The sequence below is a fragment of the Mandrillus leucophaeus genome, unplaced genomic scaffold (assembly GCF_000951045.1).
Source record: "Mandrillus leucophaeus isolate KB7577 unplaced genomic scaffold, Mleu.le_1.0 Scaffold665, whole genome shotgun sequence".
In the NCBI taxonomy this organism is placed as follows: Eukaryota; Metazoa; Chordata; class Mammalia; order Primates; family Cercopithecidae; genus Mandrillus; species Mandrillus leucophaeus.
Window position 1 is genome coordinate 927,509 of NW_012107197.1, and position 17,313 is coordinate 944,821.

Below are 17,313 nucleotides of genomic sequence, written 5' to 3' on the forward strand. Positions count from 1 at the left end.
GCCTGGGCTCCTCCTCCCTCGGTGGGGTAACAGGCCTCTCTGTCCTTGTGGGATTGCTCTGGGCACTGAAGGATGTGGCGTATGTTCAGGGCGTGGCCCAGTGCTCACCAGCGAGTCCCATGAAGTCGCCATGGCTACTGGCAATGATGCACCCGCAAAGGCCAGTTGACTTGGGCCCATTCTTCTAGAAGCAGGTGTGGGTCTATGCTGGCCATCTCTGCTTCCTTCCTGAAGCACTCTTTGAACAAAAGTCCAAGCTTGACAGTGAACTGGGTGGGTGTGGGGGCCCAGGAATGAGCCCGAGCACAGTGCACATGGGCCCTGCTGTGATTCCCAGCCCGGAGCCTCCGTCACCTGCCGGCCCCACCCCATGCAGCCTCCAGTGCAAGAGCAGGCATGGGTTTTCCTCTCTTGTGTAATGCAGGAGGGGATGGGGCAAGGGTGGGGGCAGGAGCCAAGCCAGCACGGCTCAGCTGGAGACATTGGTTCCTCAAGGTTCCTCTACCCAGCAGCTCGGCAATGAGTGAGAAGGTGGGAGCAGGTGATCTGTGCCCAGAGCACAAGATTTAAGCCGTGCATGTGTGCGCCCAGCCTCACAGTGAGGAGCACGGCTACGGAGCCTCCTTGGGTCTCACACCTCAGCAGCCATGCGGGGTGGCTGCAGGGAGTGAGTCTGGCCACCTGTTGGTTCAGGCAGTGTCCTACGTTCTAAAATTCCACTTTTTTCTGTAATATCAGAGACAGCACAGTTGAGAAGGTGTCACCACAGCAAATAAATAAGGCTGTTGTAATTCTAGGAAGTCTGGGAGCCCCTGGCTGGTACCAGCCTCCTCTTAGAGGAGGCAGGCGTGGAGAAGTGAGGGGTGGACTGGAGCTGCCAGCCCACATCTGCCCAGTGGCTGGCACCACGCCCCTCCTCAGTACCCGGCCCAGGCTGTGCCTCTTCAGCCTATCCCTTAGGACCCAAAACGTGGAATTTCCCCAGATTTTTGGGTTGGACCCTACCATCTAAAAGTACTGGCTGGGCACAGTGGCTCACACCTGTAATCGCAGCACTTTGGGGAGGCCACTTGAGGCCAGGAGTTTGAGACTAGACTGGCCAACATGGTGAAACCTTGTCTCTACTAAAAATACAAAAATCACCAGGTGTAGTGGTATGTGCCTGTGGTCCCAGCTACTCGGGAAGCTTGAGGCAGGAGAATCACTTGAACCCAGGAGGCAGAGGTTGCAGTGAACCAAGATCGCACCACTGCACTCCAGCCTGGGCGGTAGAGTGAGACCCTGTCTCAAAAATAACAATAATAATAATAATAATTTAAAAATAAAAGTACTGCCTAAGATTTCGTTTCAGGATCCTGCTGACAAGTTTGAATTATTTCCTTTGTGCCCATGATGGCTAAGACCCTCTGAAGCATTAGACTTGGACAGGCAGAGCCTCTCAGAGTCTAATCCAGAGCTGGCTCCTACCTGGAACAGGCGTGCCTCCGGGTTTTGATGCCTAGGGCAGGCATCACTCATCAGCCTAAGTGCCCTCTTCCGCTGGGACCAGAGCTGGCCTCAGCTCCCACAGCACGGTTCTCCAGGCAGCACCATCGTCAGTAGAAAGTGCCCATGAGATAAAACCCATTCCTGTTTTCCCTCTCTGATCTGCCATTTCCTTTGAGAGATGGACAGAGAGGACATGTGACTTCTCTGGGACATGCAGGCGGAGGCACCAGAGGGGGTTCCCAGGCCCTTGGCTCCCTCGCCCGTCCCACTCCCCCATGCCGTCTCCCCTGCCTCTCTCAGAGCAAGGACTCAAATCCACCCCAGCTCCCACCCTCAGCCCTCTGCACCCTGACAAGCAGCTTGTGTTGCTTTTCCCTCTAGATTTGGTGTTGTACTGCGAGGCCTTCCTGACCACCTACAGGACCTTCATCTCCCCAGAGGAGCTCATCAAGAAGCTGCAGTACAGATATCCTTTCCTGCCTGACCCACGGCCCCTCGGCCCTCGTGGGGGAAGCTGAGCAGCATGTTGGGTGGCAGTGTGATTGAAGTGGGGACACAGGAGCCCCACGGACCGAGGTTCCCATCTCTACCCTCCTGCATTCCATTTTTGAGCTCGGGCAAGTTCCTCATCTCTTAAAGGGTCGAGTGAAATGATGTGAAGAGGCTGGAACGTAGTCTGGTAATGTGTGCCTGGTGGCAGTTGTGGTCATTGGATGATTCTAAAAAAGAATTAGACACGCCCCAGACTGGGAGGGAGCGAGTGTGCTGGTCCTGCAGACGCCCCTGCAGAGACCCCCATGGTCGGCTCTGGCAGCTTCTCAGAGCTGAGCCCCAGGACATCGGGCACGATGGACACCAAGACCCAAATAGAAAGCTCAGGGGTCAGCACAGTCACCTCCCCCGCAGCGGACTCTGTGACTGCCACATCCACAACTGGAATGGGCTCCTGTCCCCAGATCTACCTCACGGGCCCACCCTCAGTAAATGTCACCCTCTGCAGTAGTGGCTGAGAAGGACCCCAGGGGCTTGGAAGGACCAACTTGTGTGACCTGTTGCTTCTTCAAGCCCAAACCTGCCCACCCTACGAGGCTGACCTGCAGCTGCTGCTCCAGGAGGGCAGGCTGGGTCGGCTGCTCCTCAGCCACCTCTTAGCACATAGCCCACGGCTGCCATCTGCTGGGCAGCCGCCACCACCTGGGATAGGAAGTCCTGAGTCCACCAGCGCCCTCACCCCTTCCTGTATGCCCTGAGCCTTCACTGCTCCACTCAGGGTCTCCTGCAGACCTCCTGGCCTCCCGTTCTCCCCTCGTGGTGACCTTTAGAATTCCGAATCTATCAAGACAGACGTGGACATCTTCCACTGGCGGAGTCTCGGGTCCCTGGCAAGTTCTGTCACTCAGAGCACCTGCTCACAGGCCTGGCTCAGTGAATGGCTGTCACTCACACGTGTCGAGGACTTGCTGGTCAGGCGAGATGTGCTTTACATGTGTGCTTTCACCTAGCTCTATGACCATTTTTTAATACGTGTGTGTGGGTGTGTGTAAAATTACCGTATTATACATGGGGCCACTGCTCTATAATTTCCTATTGTGTAATTGAGGAAACCGAGGCTCAGAGACAGGAAGGACCTGACCCATGTGGCTGCTTGGTGGGAAAGCAGCTACATGCCGCTTGCCCCCCTGCCGCCAGCGCCCAGGCTCTCCGCCTCTGCCTGGCTCAGCCATCATGGAAATGGTGCAGCATCAAGGTCTAGGCCTGATTGGCTGGCGACCCCTGTGCTATGGACCAAGCCATCGTCCCTGCTACGTTGCTCTGTCCTGAGCCCCATGACTTGGAAGGTCCAGGATCGCTAGAGAGAGAGCAGGAGGGTATCGGAGAGGTCTGGAGAGTTGATGGCAAGCACAACAGCCGGGCAGGAAACCCTGACCGCAAAGCAGAGCCCAACCTCAGGGCATGATCCAGAGCTGGTCGGGTGCTAGAAGGGCTGCCCTGGAGACAGGGAGCCAATTTGGAGCGTGCTGCAGCTCTGGGAAGAGAGACCCGGCCCAGTGTCACGCAGGCAAGAGCTCCCCTGCAGAGCCCAGGGAGGCAGCCTCAGGATGGAAGCTCACAGAAAGACTGGAAGGAGACACTTCTGGCCTACACGCTTGCCCAGCGACCTGGGGTTTTAAGGGTGTTTGGTTTGGGCCCACCGTTCTCTACCTAAGGTTCAGCAAGGCACTCTCTACATGTCTGTAGTCTCACGGGCACCTCGGGGTGAACCCGACAGAAAGGCAGGCCTGGACAGTGCAGCAGAGATGGCATGGCAGGCAGAAGAGGACAGCAGCCGGGGGCATCCCTGGGGTCAGATGCCTGTGCCCAAATCCTGGCTTTGCAGTTGTTGCCCTGCGCTAGTCCCATGCCCTCGTTTCTGGATGCCAGTGCTTTACATGCAAGGAGACGGGCACATTGTGAGCGCGCAGCAAGTAGTCCCCAGGAGTCAGTCCTCCACTCCCACCACCCCTGGCCGGCCACGTGGCTATTTCTTTAACCCATGCTCCACATACGAGAAATTCTCTCCCTTCGCCGACACATTCAAGAAGCGCGTCAGCAAGAACACATTCTTCGTACTGGTGCGGGTGGTGGATGAGCTTTGGTGAGTGCTTCACCCTTGGGGTCCTAGGGGGCCAATGGGGAGGCAAAGGCTCCAATCCACCTGCTTCTCCTGCCCATCGGCTCTGGGCAGAGCTGGCTCTTGCCTGCATTATCTTGGTCCTTTGAGAGAATGGCCCATCCCCAGCAGGCCAGGGTGAGGTGGGTGAGGTGTCTCTCCACCCCACGCCCAGGCCCTGGATTTCCTTATGAGGTCCCTCCTGGACCCTCAGGAGAGAACCCGCCACACCCACCTGCTCCCATTGGGTATCTTAGGTCCAGTCTCCAGCAGGCCGTGCTCTCAGCCACCAACCATGGTGGAGGCTGGAATGGGAGAGGCTGCCTCTCCCTCACTCCTAGTGTTTCCATGGCTGGCCATCTGACAGCATGGCACTTGCCATATCGGTTCCGCTAACGAATCTCCATCAGGCGGACTGTCTTCCTCCTGCTGGGGGAGATGACCGTGGTCAGTGGCTGTGCGGCTGGGAAATGGCCACACGTGGACAGCTCTCAGCAGGGCAAGTCGGGGAGCATCCCTCAGGCATCTAGTCTGAGAGGTCAGGAACTCTTGGTGTCTCATCGCCCAATGGGAGCAGCAGCTCCCCAGGGCGGGATTTGTGTGGGACTTGTCCCTGCAGACCAGGCCCCAGCAGAGTCCCTGGCACTTGTCCAGTGCCAACAGATGGCTGTTGCGTGTGTGGCAGGTGCTATGACCATCCCAACACCTCCAAGAACACAGACAGCCATCCCAGGCTCTCGTCTCCTGCTCTCTTCCCATGAGAAGTTTCCCAGCCAGCTCTGTGCCAGTCACGGCCCCGTGCCCTTTGTGTATCCCAAGGCAAAGCCAGAGTCTGCCTGGGCCTTGTGTTCCTGCTCCTCACCTTGTGCTCTTCGGTCCTTCAGCCTGGTGGAATTGACAGAAGAGATCCTGAAGCTGCTGATGGAACTGGTCTTCCGCCTGGTGTGCAACGGGGAGCTGAGCCTGGCCCGCGTGCTCCGGAAGAACATCCTGGACAAGGTAGACCAGAAGAAGCTGCTCAGGTGTGCCACCTCTGGCCAGCCCCTGGCGGCCCGGGGGGTAGCAGCCAGGTGAGGAGCCCACCTCTCCAGCCCCGCCTCTTCCCCAGGAGCTGTGCCTTTCTCAGTTTACCCTCCCTCCCTGCCAGCCCCACAGCCCCAGCCTGATTCTGCGCAGGCCCTTTGATGAGGTGCCTCAGGAACAGCCCCGTGGGTCCCTGGGGGCTTGGCCTCTTCTCCAGGAGACATATTGGGTGGTGATCCCCTTGTGACTAGGAAGTGGGCAGCAGGGCATGGGGCTTCAGCGGACAGGGCAGGAGTGCACACACCCTGAGCTTGGGTCAGTTCTGGGTTGTCCCAGCATGAACCTGGCAGTGGTTGATGCTAGCCCGGCCCTCTGGGCTACCCTGGCCATCCCTAAGAATCTGCATAAAGAGGCCAGGCACGGTGGCTCAAGCCTGTAATCCCAGCACTTTGGGAGGCCGAGACGGGTGGATCACGAGGTCAGATCGAGATCATCCTGGCTAACATGGTGAAACCCCGACTCTACTAAAAAATACAAAAAATTAGCCAGGCGTAGTGGAGGGTGCCTGTAGTCCCAGCTACCCGGGAGGCTGAGGCAGGAGAATGGCGTAAACCCGGGAGGCGGAGCTTGCAGTGAGCTGAGATCTGGCCACTGCAGTCCCACCTGGGCAACAAAGCGAGTCTCTGTCTCAAAAAAAAAAGAATCTGCGTAAAGATTCCTGTCTGTGGCCTGCCCCCTCCACACCGACGGTGAGTGCCATTTGCAGCTATAGATGTCTGTTGAGTAGTGGGCTCCTTCCGGTGAGTGCATAGTCTTCGTTTCTTTGGCACCGTCTCTGTTCTTGCTGGCCACCTGGAAGCGGGCTCCAGCCATGAGTGAGCCTTCTTGGCATCTCAGTTGTCCATGAGCTCACGAGGGAAACTCAGGCTCCTGATTCCAGAAGCTGCTGGACACACTCAGCAGAAGCAGGAGAGAAAGGCAGACAGTGTTGTCCCAGAGAGAGGCAGGAGGCCCATAGGGCCCCAGGGAGCCTTTTGGGGCTTCCCCGCCACGTATCCTCCACGCTCCTGCTGGGCAGAGAGGCTCTCCTGCTCCGACACTGCAGCCCGGGCCTGCTTACCTCTCCCCACCGCCCTCCCCACCCCTGACGGCTCCTCTCACGCCTCTGTCTTCCAGGCCGGGGACCTTGCACGACTTTCACAGCCATGAGATCGCAGAGCAGCTAACTCTGCTGGATGCTGAGCTCTTCTATAAAATAGAGGTACAGGCTGCTCCTGCCATGGGGAGCCACACTGGTTGTCCCTGAATGAGAGAAACCCCATCACGGGAAAGCCGGGGGCTCCACCTCCATCTGCCTTCTTTCCTTTTGCAGATTCCTGAAGTTTTGCTTTGGGCAAAAGAGCAGAATGAGGAAAAGAGCCCCAACTTGACCCAGTTCACGGAGCACTTCAACAACATGTCCTACTGGTGAGGGGCCCAGCGCCAAGCCCTGTCGCTCTGGATGGTGGCACGTCTGGGTGGGCTCTGCGTTTTCCTTTGCAGGGAGCTCGAATGGTAGGAGAAGGAGCTACCTCTTTCATTCCTCTAAGCTCCTGGGGGCCCCGCGAGCATTGACCACGAACGGTAGACAGAGGACAGGGGCAGGCAGAGGACAAGGGCAGGGACAGGACGGGGCTTGCTGGAAGTGGCCACCTGGTCGAGGAGGCTCAGCGGGGAAGAGTGCCAGGGTCGAGGAGCAGTGTCTGCCATAGGTGGTGTTGGGAAGGGCGTCGAGTTTGCCCTTCTGCCCTGTCACTGCCAGGCGATCTCAGGCTGACGCTCACACGGACTCTGCCTGACAAAACAGTTAGCACAGGAGTGGGCTCTATAACATTAATGTTTGTATTTAGTCTTTAATTCTGTGTGTGTGTGTGTGTGTGTGTGTGTGTGTGTGTGTGTGTTTGAGACGGAGTCTCGCTCTGTTGCCCAGGCTGGAGTGCAGTGGCGTGATCTCAGCTCACTGCACGCTCCGCCTCCCGGGTTTACACCATTCTCCTGCCTCAGTCTCCCGAGTAGCTGGGACTACAGGCGCCCGCCACCTCGCCCAGCTAGTTTTTTGTATTGTTTAGTAGAGACGGAGTTTCACCGTGTTAACCAGGATGGTCTTGATCTCTTGACCTTGTGATCTGCCCGTCTCGGCCTCCCAAAGTGCTGGGATTACAGGCGTGAGCCACTGCGCCCGGCCTAGTCTTTAATTCTTAAGTCAAAATGAATCCCAGTAGTGTGTTTATAAAGCAGAGCTCTTGTCTCTTCAAGAGGCGACAAAGCCCCCACAGCAGCTCAGTATCAGGCAAGGCCCCGCCCAGAGCCCAGCAGCTGTGCGCCCCCCCCCCCACTGCCCACTGCTGTGCCAGCCCCACTGCCCACTGCTGCCTCCAGGAGAATGTCTGATGTGTTTTAAAGGCCCCGAGATCATCTCCCCTTTTCCTGCCATCCTCCCCACAGAAGCTCTCTGTCCTGGGGAAAGCATGTTTAGCCATGGCAGTCCAGTGTAGGGTTTTGCCCAACAGGATGTGGTTTCTAAGGCAGACGGAAGCTGCACACAAGGCCCCAAGCCTGGCTTCTGACAGCAGCCTCTGGCTGGGTGCAGGAAGCTTGGGTGGGGGCACGCTGCACAGGGCCTGGCTGCGCAGAGGTGCAAGCACAGTGGCTCACACCTATAATCCCAGGACTTTGGGAGGCCAAGGCAGGAGGATCACTTGAGCGTAGGAGTTTGAGACCAGCCTGGACAACATAGAGAGACCCCCATCTCTACAAAAAATTAAAATTAGCCAGGTGCAGTGGTACATACCTATAGTCCCAGCTACTCCGGAAGCTGGGGCAGGAGGATCAGTTGAACCCAGGAGTTCAAGACTACAGTGAGATACACTCACAGCACTGGGTGACAGATCAAGACCCTGTCTCTTAAAAAAAAAAAAAAAAGGAAGCAGCAGCAGTGCAAAGTGTGGCACCTCCTCTAAGTGACCCTGGTAGTGGCCCCTGTGAACCACAGGAAACTGAGGCTAGCGGGACACCCCTGCTGCGTTTATCCCACAGATGAGACTGGCCTGTGGCTTTGGTCTCGGCTTTGGTTGCTACTAAGGTTCTCAGAAGTTCCTTCCCTCGTGGCTGCCAAAAGTGACTTCTTACGTCACATGCTAGCGGGTCTCCCCGAGCCAGTCCTGCGCCGCACAAGGAACTTGCCCAGCCCCCCGGTACTCGGGGTCCATGCTTGCCAGGAAAGGCTCTGCTTTGATCCTTCCATGCTCCACCTGCAGATTCGAAGCCCCCTTTGGGCCTTTACCAGATTTCCTTATGGTCACCAGATTTATTGTCACCAGATTTCCTTGTGGTGTCTTCCCTCTGTCCCAGGATGCTGTGAGCTCCTGGAGAGTAGAAAGTAGGTCTATGCCTGGGGCAGGCTGCACGTACTCAGTATGGGTGGGCTGGTGACCACTGGCATGGGGGTCGTACAGGTCCTGTCTCCACCAGGACCCCTGGGGCCTGCAGGGACCGGTCAGCTCAGCTGTTTCTTTTTCCCTTGGTCCATGCAGGGTCCGGTCCATAATCATGTTACAGGAAAAGGCCCAGGACAGGGAACGGCTGCTCTTAAAGTTCATCAAGATCATGAAGGTAATGGTGGCCAAGTCCTCCCCAGGCCCCCACCATCAGTCCCTGCCTGGGGAGCCCAGGACCCGCCTGCCCTCCTGCCTCACGGCGCCGCCCCTCTCTCGGCAGCACTTGCGGAAGCTGAATAACTTCAACTCCTACTTGGCCATCCTCTCTGCCCTGGACTCAGCGCCCATCCGCAGGCTGGAGTGGCAGAAGCAGACCTCAGAGGTGAGCGGCCTTGGGGCGTGGGTGGGAGGATGCCTGGTAAAGGGGGCCATGCAGCCCTCAGACAACCAGCTGTGGCAGAAAGTGCTCCCACTGAAGCAAAGGCTGGGCCTAGGCCCCTGCTCTGCCACCGACATGCTGTGTGGCCAGGACAGCTGCCCTCCCACCTTCCTGTCTCTGATCGCCAGTCTTCAGGCCCCAGGGAGCTTCAAGGTTGGTTCCGGGGTGGTCACGTCCTGGTGTTCTGCTGCCACCCAGCAGGCCCATCCCTGGGTTCCCATCTCCCCTGCCCTTCCTCAGCCCGTTCTTCTGAAGGGTCTGCTTCAGGCCGGGCGCTGTGGTAGGTGCTGGGGACGCACTGTGAACAGCCCAGCATGATGTTGGGTGGGTTTCTGCTGGATAAGCGCTAAAAGAAGAAGGGTGGGCAGGTGGGCCAGCCCAGAGGAAGTGTCACTCATGCCACCACCTGTAGAGGAGGAGGAGTTTCCTGGGAAGGGAAGAGAATCAAAGGGGACAAAGGAGTGCACAACCGGGAGCAGGTGGGGATTGGCACCTCCAGGGACAGGAGGAGGCCAGGGGACCACATCCTCGGAGAAGGGGACCAGCTCTAGGTCATGAGAGCCTCAGGAGCCTGGTGAGGAGTTGGGCCTTTATCCTGTGTAGGGAAATATTATTGCAAATGGGGGCAAAACCCATAGCTTTGAGTGTCAGCCAGGCCACCCAGGGATCATGTCAGGGATCCAAGTGTGACCAGACCACCCAGAGGTCATGTCAGGGACCCAAGGGTCAGCCACGCCACCCAGGGGTCATGTCAGAGACCCGGGTGTCAGCCAGGTCACCCAGGGTTGTCTTGTTCAAGCCCATGTTCAGGAATGGTTGTAAGCTAGTGTATGGGGAGAGGTGGGAAATTCACACAGCCTCTCTGCAAGAGGGCTCCTGAGGAGGCAGCACTGCAGGGAGAGGCACCTAACAGGAGAAGAGGCAGGAGAGGGGCCTTCTGAGTGGGGCAGGGCTGGCTGACTCTCCTAGGCGGGAGCCCCCCGCCCCTGCAGGAGAGAAGCCTCCCAGCCCTGAGGAGGGCGAGGTCACATGCTGTCTCTAGTTGGTCCTCCCTGAGTGCAGGGCAGAGCAAAGGCAGCTCCGAGCCAGGAGTGATGCCACTCAGTGTGTGCCTGGGAAGCTCCTCTGGCTGGCAGGAGCCCATCTTCCGGGACGTCGTACACACGTAGGCGCTGGCTGCCCAGGCACAATGAGTGCCGCGGGGTGTTTCTCCACAGAACGGCCTGAAGTCCCCCTGTGACCAGGGGTTGGGCTGACACTCGTTGAAAAGGACAGAATCCCTGCTGGCCAGGGCCAGCACCCACACCTGGCTGGATGTTTGCACGTGGTGGGACCTGTGGAGGTGGGCAGAGGGTGGTTGACCCTCCTTTAGTGAGGAGGACCAGGGCTCTGTCCCAGCACTGCCCCAGCACTCGCTCACACCTGTCCTGCCCTGTCCTGTTCTTCTGTCCTGCCAGGGCCTGGCCGAGTACTGCACGCTGATTGACAGCTCATCCTCCTTCCGAGCCTACCGGGCCGCCCTCTCGGAGGTGGAACCGCCGTGCATCCCGTACCTGTGAGTAGCAGCCCCTCCAGGCCCCCAGCCCCGCCTGGGTTTGCCTCCATTGCTCTGGGGAAGATCTCTCAGGCTCCGGCAGAGAAATCCTAATTTAGGGGTTTCTAACAGACATTTGTACTTCGGTTTTACTTAAGGTTCTTGTAATACATAATGTACAATACATATATATAATATAATACGTAATGCTTCTTATAATACAGTTTAAACAGAACAGAAGAGCTCAGGTGAAGAACACAGGTTCTGCTTCCCCAGCCCCCAGCCCTGCTCTTGTTTCCTTCCGTAGCCTGCCCGTGAGCACGTGCAGCCATGCTTGTGACAGATGTATGCCTCCTGTCCCCACACACGGCATCACACAGTATTCCAGTGTCCTCACACGTGGCTGTGCATTAGAACAACCTGAGGATGCACAGCCACCCAGGAACCTTGAGAGCCTTGGTGTAAAGAAGTTCAGAAAGTGCTTCCTGAGTGTGGACCATGGGTGGGAGGAAATATGTTTCATAGAAAAGGGACATAGCGGGCCGGGCGCGGTGGCTCAAGCCTGTAATCCCAGCACTTTGGGAGGCCGAGACGGGTGGATCACGAGGTCAGGAGATCGAGACTATCCTGGCTAAAAAAGTACAAAAAACTAGCCAGGCGAGGTGGCGGGCGCCTGTAGTCCCAGCTACTCCGGAGGCTGAGGCAGGAGAATGGCTTAAACCCGGGAGGCGGAGCTTGCAGTGAGCTGAGATCCGGCCACTGCACTCCAGCCTGGGCGACAGAGCCAGACTCCGTCTCAAAAAAAAAAAAAAAAAAAAAGAAAAGGGACATAGCGGAATAACCAAAGCCAAACAAGTGTCTGTTGCAGGAGTTACAAGAGCCTTTAGTGTGCCATAGACACTGAGAATCTCCAAGAGACCAAAACTCAGCAGCATCCCAAGGCTGAGTGTTCAATGGCACATCCTATAGGGTTCCTGTAGGGCAGCCCTCGAGGCCTCAACTCTCAGAGATACAAATCCCCAGGCTTTCTGCTCTGAGCGCTAACAGTCTTTCCCACCATGGCTCCACAGCTGCTCGCTCAAGCTGAGTTCTCCCTGAGTGGAGGAGCCGCCCCTGTCTCTGTCATCCGGCCTTAAGTCCTCTGCAGTCAGAAGCACCTATTAAGTCACTACACCTTGTTTGTTTGTTTGTTTGTGATGGAGTCTCACTCTGTCACCCAGGCTGCAATGCAGTGGCATGATCTTGGCTCACTACAACCTCTGCCTCCTGAGTTCAAGCAGTTCTCCCACCTCAGCCTCCTGAGTAGTAGCTGGGATTACAGGCGTGCGCAACCACGCCCGGCTAATTTTTTTTTTTTTTTTTTTTTGTATTTTTTTAGTAGAGACAGGGTTTCACCATGTTGGCCAGGCTAGCCTCGAACTCTTGACCTCAGGTGATCCACCTGCCTTGGCCTCCCAAAGTGCTGGGATTACAGGTGTGAGTCATCGCACCCGGCCTGTTTCTTTATTTGTGTAATAAAGACGGAGTCTCTGTCACCCAGGCTGGAGTACAGTGGTGCAATCATAGCTCACTGCAACCTTTAACTCCTGGGCTCAAGGAATCTTCCCGCATCAGTCTTCTTAGTAGCTGGGATTACAGGCGCACACCACCATGCCCAGCTAATTTTTGTACTTTTTGTAGGGACGAGGTCCTGCTATGTTGCCCATGCTGGTTTCAAACTCTCTTTTTTTATTTTTTATTTATTTATTTATTTATTTATTTTTGAGACAGAGTTACATTCTTGTTACCCAGGCTGGAGTGCAGCGGCGCAATCTTGGCTCACTGCAACCTCCGCCTCCCAGGTTCAAGTGATTCTCCTGCCTTAGCCTCCCAAGTAGCTGGGATTACAGGCGTGCACCACCACGCCCAGCTACTTTTTGTATTTTTAGTAGAGACAGGGTTTCACCATGTTGGCCAGGTTGAGCTCAAACTCCTGACCTCAGGTGATCCTCCCACCTCGGCCTCCCAAAGTGCTGGGATTACAGGTGTGAGCCGCCACACCCAGCCTAGCTGTTTTCAGACACTTGAGCTCAATCCTTCTGCCTCAGCCTCCTGTAGAACTGGGATTACAGGTATGAGCCATCACACCCAGCCCACCACACCTGTTAATAAAAGGAGATCTCCGCCCCTGCCCCCTGGTTTGGGTTTTGGTTTTTTTGGGGGTTTTTGTATTTTTTTTTTTTTTTTTTACTGCTCATTTGTTTAATGTTACTTTAGCAGCCATGGCAGCCACGTCACCCTCAGGCTTCTCATCAGCTGTACTGGCTTCCGAGGGCCCCAGCAGGTGCTTGTGGAACCAGAGGCCAGAGGCTGAGGAGGGAGTTTGTTCTGGGAAAGACAGACACCCCAGACTGGCTCTTTGGTTTGCTCTGGGGTTTGGAAGCAGCAAGGGCTAGAGTCATGTGTCAGGCGCTAGGACTCGCAGTGAGCAGCTGCCAAACCAGCCCCTCCCTGTAGCAGTAACAGGCTTCCTAACCCGTCCTCCCAGGGGGCTGATCCTGCAGGACCTGACCTTCGTTCACCTGGGAAACCCAGACTACATCGATGGGAAAGTGAACTTCTCCAAGCGGTGGCAGCAGTTCAACATCCTCGACAGCATGCGGTGCTTCCAGCAGGCGTGAGTGCCGCTGCCCCGGGGGGCTGGGCAGAGCTGAGCCCTGGGCCACACCCAAGGAGAGACAGCCCGGGATGCCGAGGGGAGGGGGAACCACAGAGGACCCAGGGACCCGCCCCCTGCTGAGCAGGGATATAGTCCAGGCCCTTCAGTTTCTGCCAGGATGACTTGAGAGCATGCCCACCAGGCTCCATGCCAGGCCTGGCCCTGGGCCTGGACCCCCTGACGGCACAGCTCGTCCTCCCATCTTACACACCAGAAGCTGGTGCCCACCTTGCTGTGAGAAGCGCCTGACAAACCCTGGCCTGCCTGACTCGGAGGCACCAGAGCTCCCCCAGGGCGGGCCCTGACATGCATTGTTGGGGGCAGTGGGGTCACCTGGGGCCCCTTCCCTTTGAGCAGCCCAGCCTCAGGGCCCTGTTTGTGCTCCATATGCTGGTACTGTCTTTGAGTGCTGGTATCCCCCCTTTGTCACGTTGGTTAATGGCAGCCCCTGCAGCATCCGTTTGCTGCGAGGTTGTGGGGATGGTCCCCACGGCACCATCCAGGAGGGTGGCGCCATCGGGCCGTCCAGCCCACACAGGTGCTCACTGACTGCTCCCCATCCCCTGCACCAGGCACTATGACATCCGGAGGAACGACGACATTATAAACTTCTTCAATGACTTCAGTGACCACCTGGCTGAGGAGGCCCTATGGGAACTCTCTCTGAAAATTAAACCCAGGAACATAACAAGGAGAAAAACAGACCGGGAAGAGAAGACCTAGGAGCAGCCGCCAGGATCGAGGAGAATGCTCGAGGGGCGCAGAGGGCAGCTCCCAGACCGGAGAGGACCTTGGACCTGTTAGGCGCGTGGCAGGAGTCCCGGCCTCGGAGCCACGAGGCTGGCCAGGCCTCAGCGGGGCCGGGCGGGAGTTGGAGCCTGCCTGCCGCTTCCTGCCTCCCTCCTCTGTGGGAGCAGACCCGTGGGCCTCTGCAGTCAGCAGGCAGGTCTTGTTGCCAATTTGCAAACCGGTGGTTTTCTGGTTTGGTTTTGTTTTCTGCTTTTACTTCCATCTCTCCCCTCTTGCCCTTCCACCCACTCCCCTCCAGGGAGAGAGCAGCAGAGACCTCATCAGCAGACCAAGGAAGTGGCGGGTGCTGCCCCTCCCTGAGCTCCAGGGTCCCTGAATCTTCTGAAATGGAAAATGAGTGGAGGCCTTCTGGGGTGGGTTGTCCTCCAGGGGCCCTGGAATGGGGGCGAGCAGCTGGGTGGGCAGAACGCAGAGTAGACTGGGAGGAGGTCCTTTCACTTCTCGCTTCCGCTTCTGTTGCATGGAGGATGGTGTGAGCTTTGCAGCAGGCCCGGAAAGGTACGCAGGTGACCCCTTAGCAGCTGGTGCTCTGCACCGCGGTACTGGCGCCATCAGGGCCTCCCTTGCCCGCTGAGAGCAGCAGCAGTGTCTGTCATCCTGTCGCCCCTTACCCCCCACCCCAGGCCACTGGGCCCCTCCCACACCACCTGGGGAGCTGAGCAGAGGAGGCTGGAGTAAGGGAGGACTTGATCATCCAAGAAGTACTTTTTATTGCTGGGAGTCTTCTGAACCTCACCAAACTGAGGCCAGAGCTGAGCTCCTGGGGGAGTTAGTTCAGAGGGGAGAGGCCAGCACCTCCCTCCTCCATCGCTCGCTGTGTGCCTTAAACTCCATCTCCTGTCCCTCCCCATCCCCTGGCTTTCCCTCCCTCCTCGCCCCATCCTGGGCCGGCCAGCAGGGCTCCTCCTCTGGCTCTTCAGACCTTTCAGCCAGGGCTGTCAGTGCCCCTGGGAGGGAAGGGCATCCCTGAGGCACCCGAATGGGCCCTCGGGGTGCAGGGAGGCAGAGGCCTGGCCGCGGAGGAGCCTCCTAAGGTAGCAGCTGCAGCAGGTGCGCCCTCTCCCTACTCTCCCCACACTAGAGCGGCTTGCAGAGCAGATGCTCTTTCCCTCCTCCTCGTCAAAACCATTCTCGCTGCTGAGCTTGACAATCTGGGCAAGGCTTGTGGGGTGCTTGGCAAACAGAACCTGCCCTGTGCCGCCCGGCTCTGTGGCCTCCAGCATGAACCTGCAGGCAGGGCACTGCGGGAACCCAGTCGTGCTGCCCCAGCCCATGCCTCCGGGTCTGCTGTGCATGAATGAGTGCTCATTTGTCCCAGGTTTAGGACAGCAGGGTCAAGTGAACAGCAGGGTCTAACTATGCTTAGCCCAGTTCAAACAGAACAAAGGCAAAACGTAGAAAGCAACATCTGTTGATCATTTGGGTTTTTTTTAAAACAACCATGTCACTTTGAGTCCTTCGTGGGTTTTTGAACAGCATTTATCAAGAAGAAAAGGTGGGTTTTTTCCCCTCTCCCATGTTTTGTTTGTCCTGTAGATAGAGGGAGGAAAGCCGTGCAGTGGCAGGCGGGACCCCCTCTGGCGGCGGGACCCCCTCTGGCGGTGGTCCTGCAGGGCCAGCCGGGACCTGTCACTTTATTATTTAAGGAGTGTGTGTGTAGAGTCGCTGGCTTATTAACAGTATTGTGTGTGGGTTGGGTTTTTAGTTTGTTCCTTCTTTTTGAAGTCCCTTCATTTCAATCCTTGCCTCTCTCTCCCCTTCCCTTGCCCAGCTCTGTTGAATGCTGCTGTGCGCGTGTGAGGGCCTCTCTGCACACAGGGCCCTTGGGTTTGTGCGAACTGAAATTCTCCCTGTATTTGTGAGACTCGTAGGAGTCCCCCTCTGGAGCACAGGCAATGCCAGTGCCATGCTGCAGCCTCAGAAACCAGGCCTCTCCCCCCAGCAGCAGGCGGAACCATGTCTGTGGTCGGGTGCTGTCCACAGCTCTGTCTGCCTTGTTCTTGGGCTTGAGCCAGGTGGAGGTGGGGTCTCTTCACCTTCCCTGAATTCAGAACAGACCCTGTGCCTGGCCCCAGTGTGCCCAAGCAACTCCCCAGGCCCTTGTTGGGAGCCCTTGGTGGTCTGAGCAGCGGGGCCCAGGCAGCACATGAGCAGTGCCCGGGGCTCCCTGCGTGAGGGCGGCAAGGTGCGATGTATGTCTCATTTATTGATGGCAGGCGTGCCCCTGCGCCCCCTGCTCCTGGCCCTGGTTATTGCTGAGCTCTGTGCTCAGTGCTGCGGCCTGGCCATGGCTCGTCTGTTCCTTCTGGGGGGCCGGGCGGGTTGTGGGAATCAGTCTTCACAAACAGACAGGAGCTAGGCAGAGGACTTGTTCCTTGCAGAGGTCAGTCCTCACCTGCAGGTGTCGGGGTTGGCAAGGAGGGGCAGGCACACACCATGTCTGACCTAAACCCAATTCTGGGGAGCGTCTCCCGCTCCAGCCCCACGACCTCCACAGGGTTACATTGTAATATATATGCCCCAGCTAACCTGTCTGATGGTGGCATCTTCCTGCAGACATTTCAAACATGTAACTTTTATATGAAAAAAAATAAACACAGACGAAAGCTGCCGAATGTCATGTCCACGCCCAGCTGCGTGTGTGCAGTTACAGTGACAGCCCAGCCTGCTCCGGGCTGGCCTCGCCACCTCTTTTCTGAGACCCCTGTAGCAGGCAGGGCTTCTGGGAGGCTGAGGGTCATTCAGCTGCATTCCCAGGCCCACTCGCTGCCGTTGGGGTAGTTGTGGCTGAGTGGAACGGATGTCGCCAGAACTTTCCCTCCTAAGCCTTGTGCCCTAGAAGCAGTCAACTGGGCAAAGAATTGCTCGTTCCCTGGAGGTCGGTTCATGCAAAAGAGTCCCCCACCCCAGTGTCCTGGTGAAAAGGGCGTCCTCGGGTGGGATTCGGGAGCGCAGGCTCTAGAACTGCTCCTCAGGGCCCGGAAGCACTCTTTATGGTGTGCCTTTTGCGGTGTGTCCTCTGCCACCCAGGAGGCAGCGGCAGAGGCCGGGGCCCAGCCCCAGCAAGGAACAGCAAAGCCTCTGCACTTACAGGAGTCGGAGTGAGGAGGCCCTGGAGATTCCAGTCCCTTCTCTGCGCTGAGGTGTGCTGTGTCCCCTCCATGCAGAGTTAGGCACAGGGCCCAATGGTTCTGG

The 17,313-nt window shown here is 57.3% G+C and overlaps 1 protein-coding gene across 1 annotated transcript in view; it reads left to right on the top strand.

The window, feature by feature from the left end:
- RAPGEF1 (Rap guanine nucleotide exchange factor (GEF) 1) overlaps positions 1-16,735 on the top strand; it is a 138,281-nt gene extending 121,546 nt beyond the window's left edge. Inside the window, exons 15-24 of the mRNA XM_012001589.1 lie at positions 1,870-1,954; positions 4,031-4,123; positions 5,023-5,208; positions 6,338-6,422; positions 6,534-6,628; positions 8,734-8,812; positions 8,918-9,019; positions 10,534-10,631; positions 13,138-13,266; positions 13,881-16,735. Coding sequence (XP_011856979.1) covers positions 1,870-1,954; positions 4,031-4,123; positions 5,023-5,208; positions 6,338-6,422; positions 6,534-6,628; positions 8,734-8,812; positions 8,918-9,019; positions 10,534-10,631; positions 13,138-13,266; positions 13,881-14,031 — 1,103 coding nt within the window. The 3' untranslated portion in view covers positions 14,032-16,735. The remainder of the gene's footprint in view (positions 1-1,869; positions 1,955-4,030; positions 4,124-5,022; positions 5,209-6,337; positions 6,423-6,533; positions 6,629-8,733; positions 8,813-8,917; positions 9,020-10,533; positions 10,632-13,137; positions 13,267-13,880) is intronic.
- The last annotated feature ends 578 nt before the right edge of the window (positions 16,736-17,313 follow it).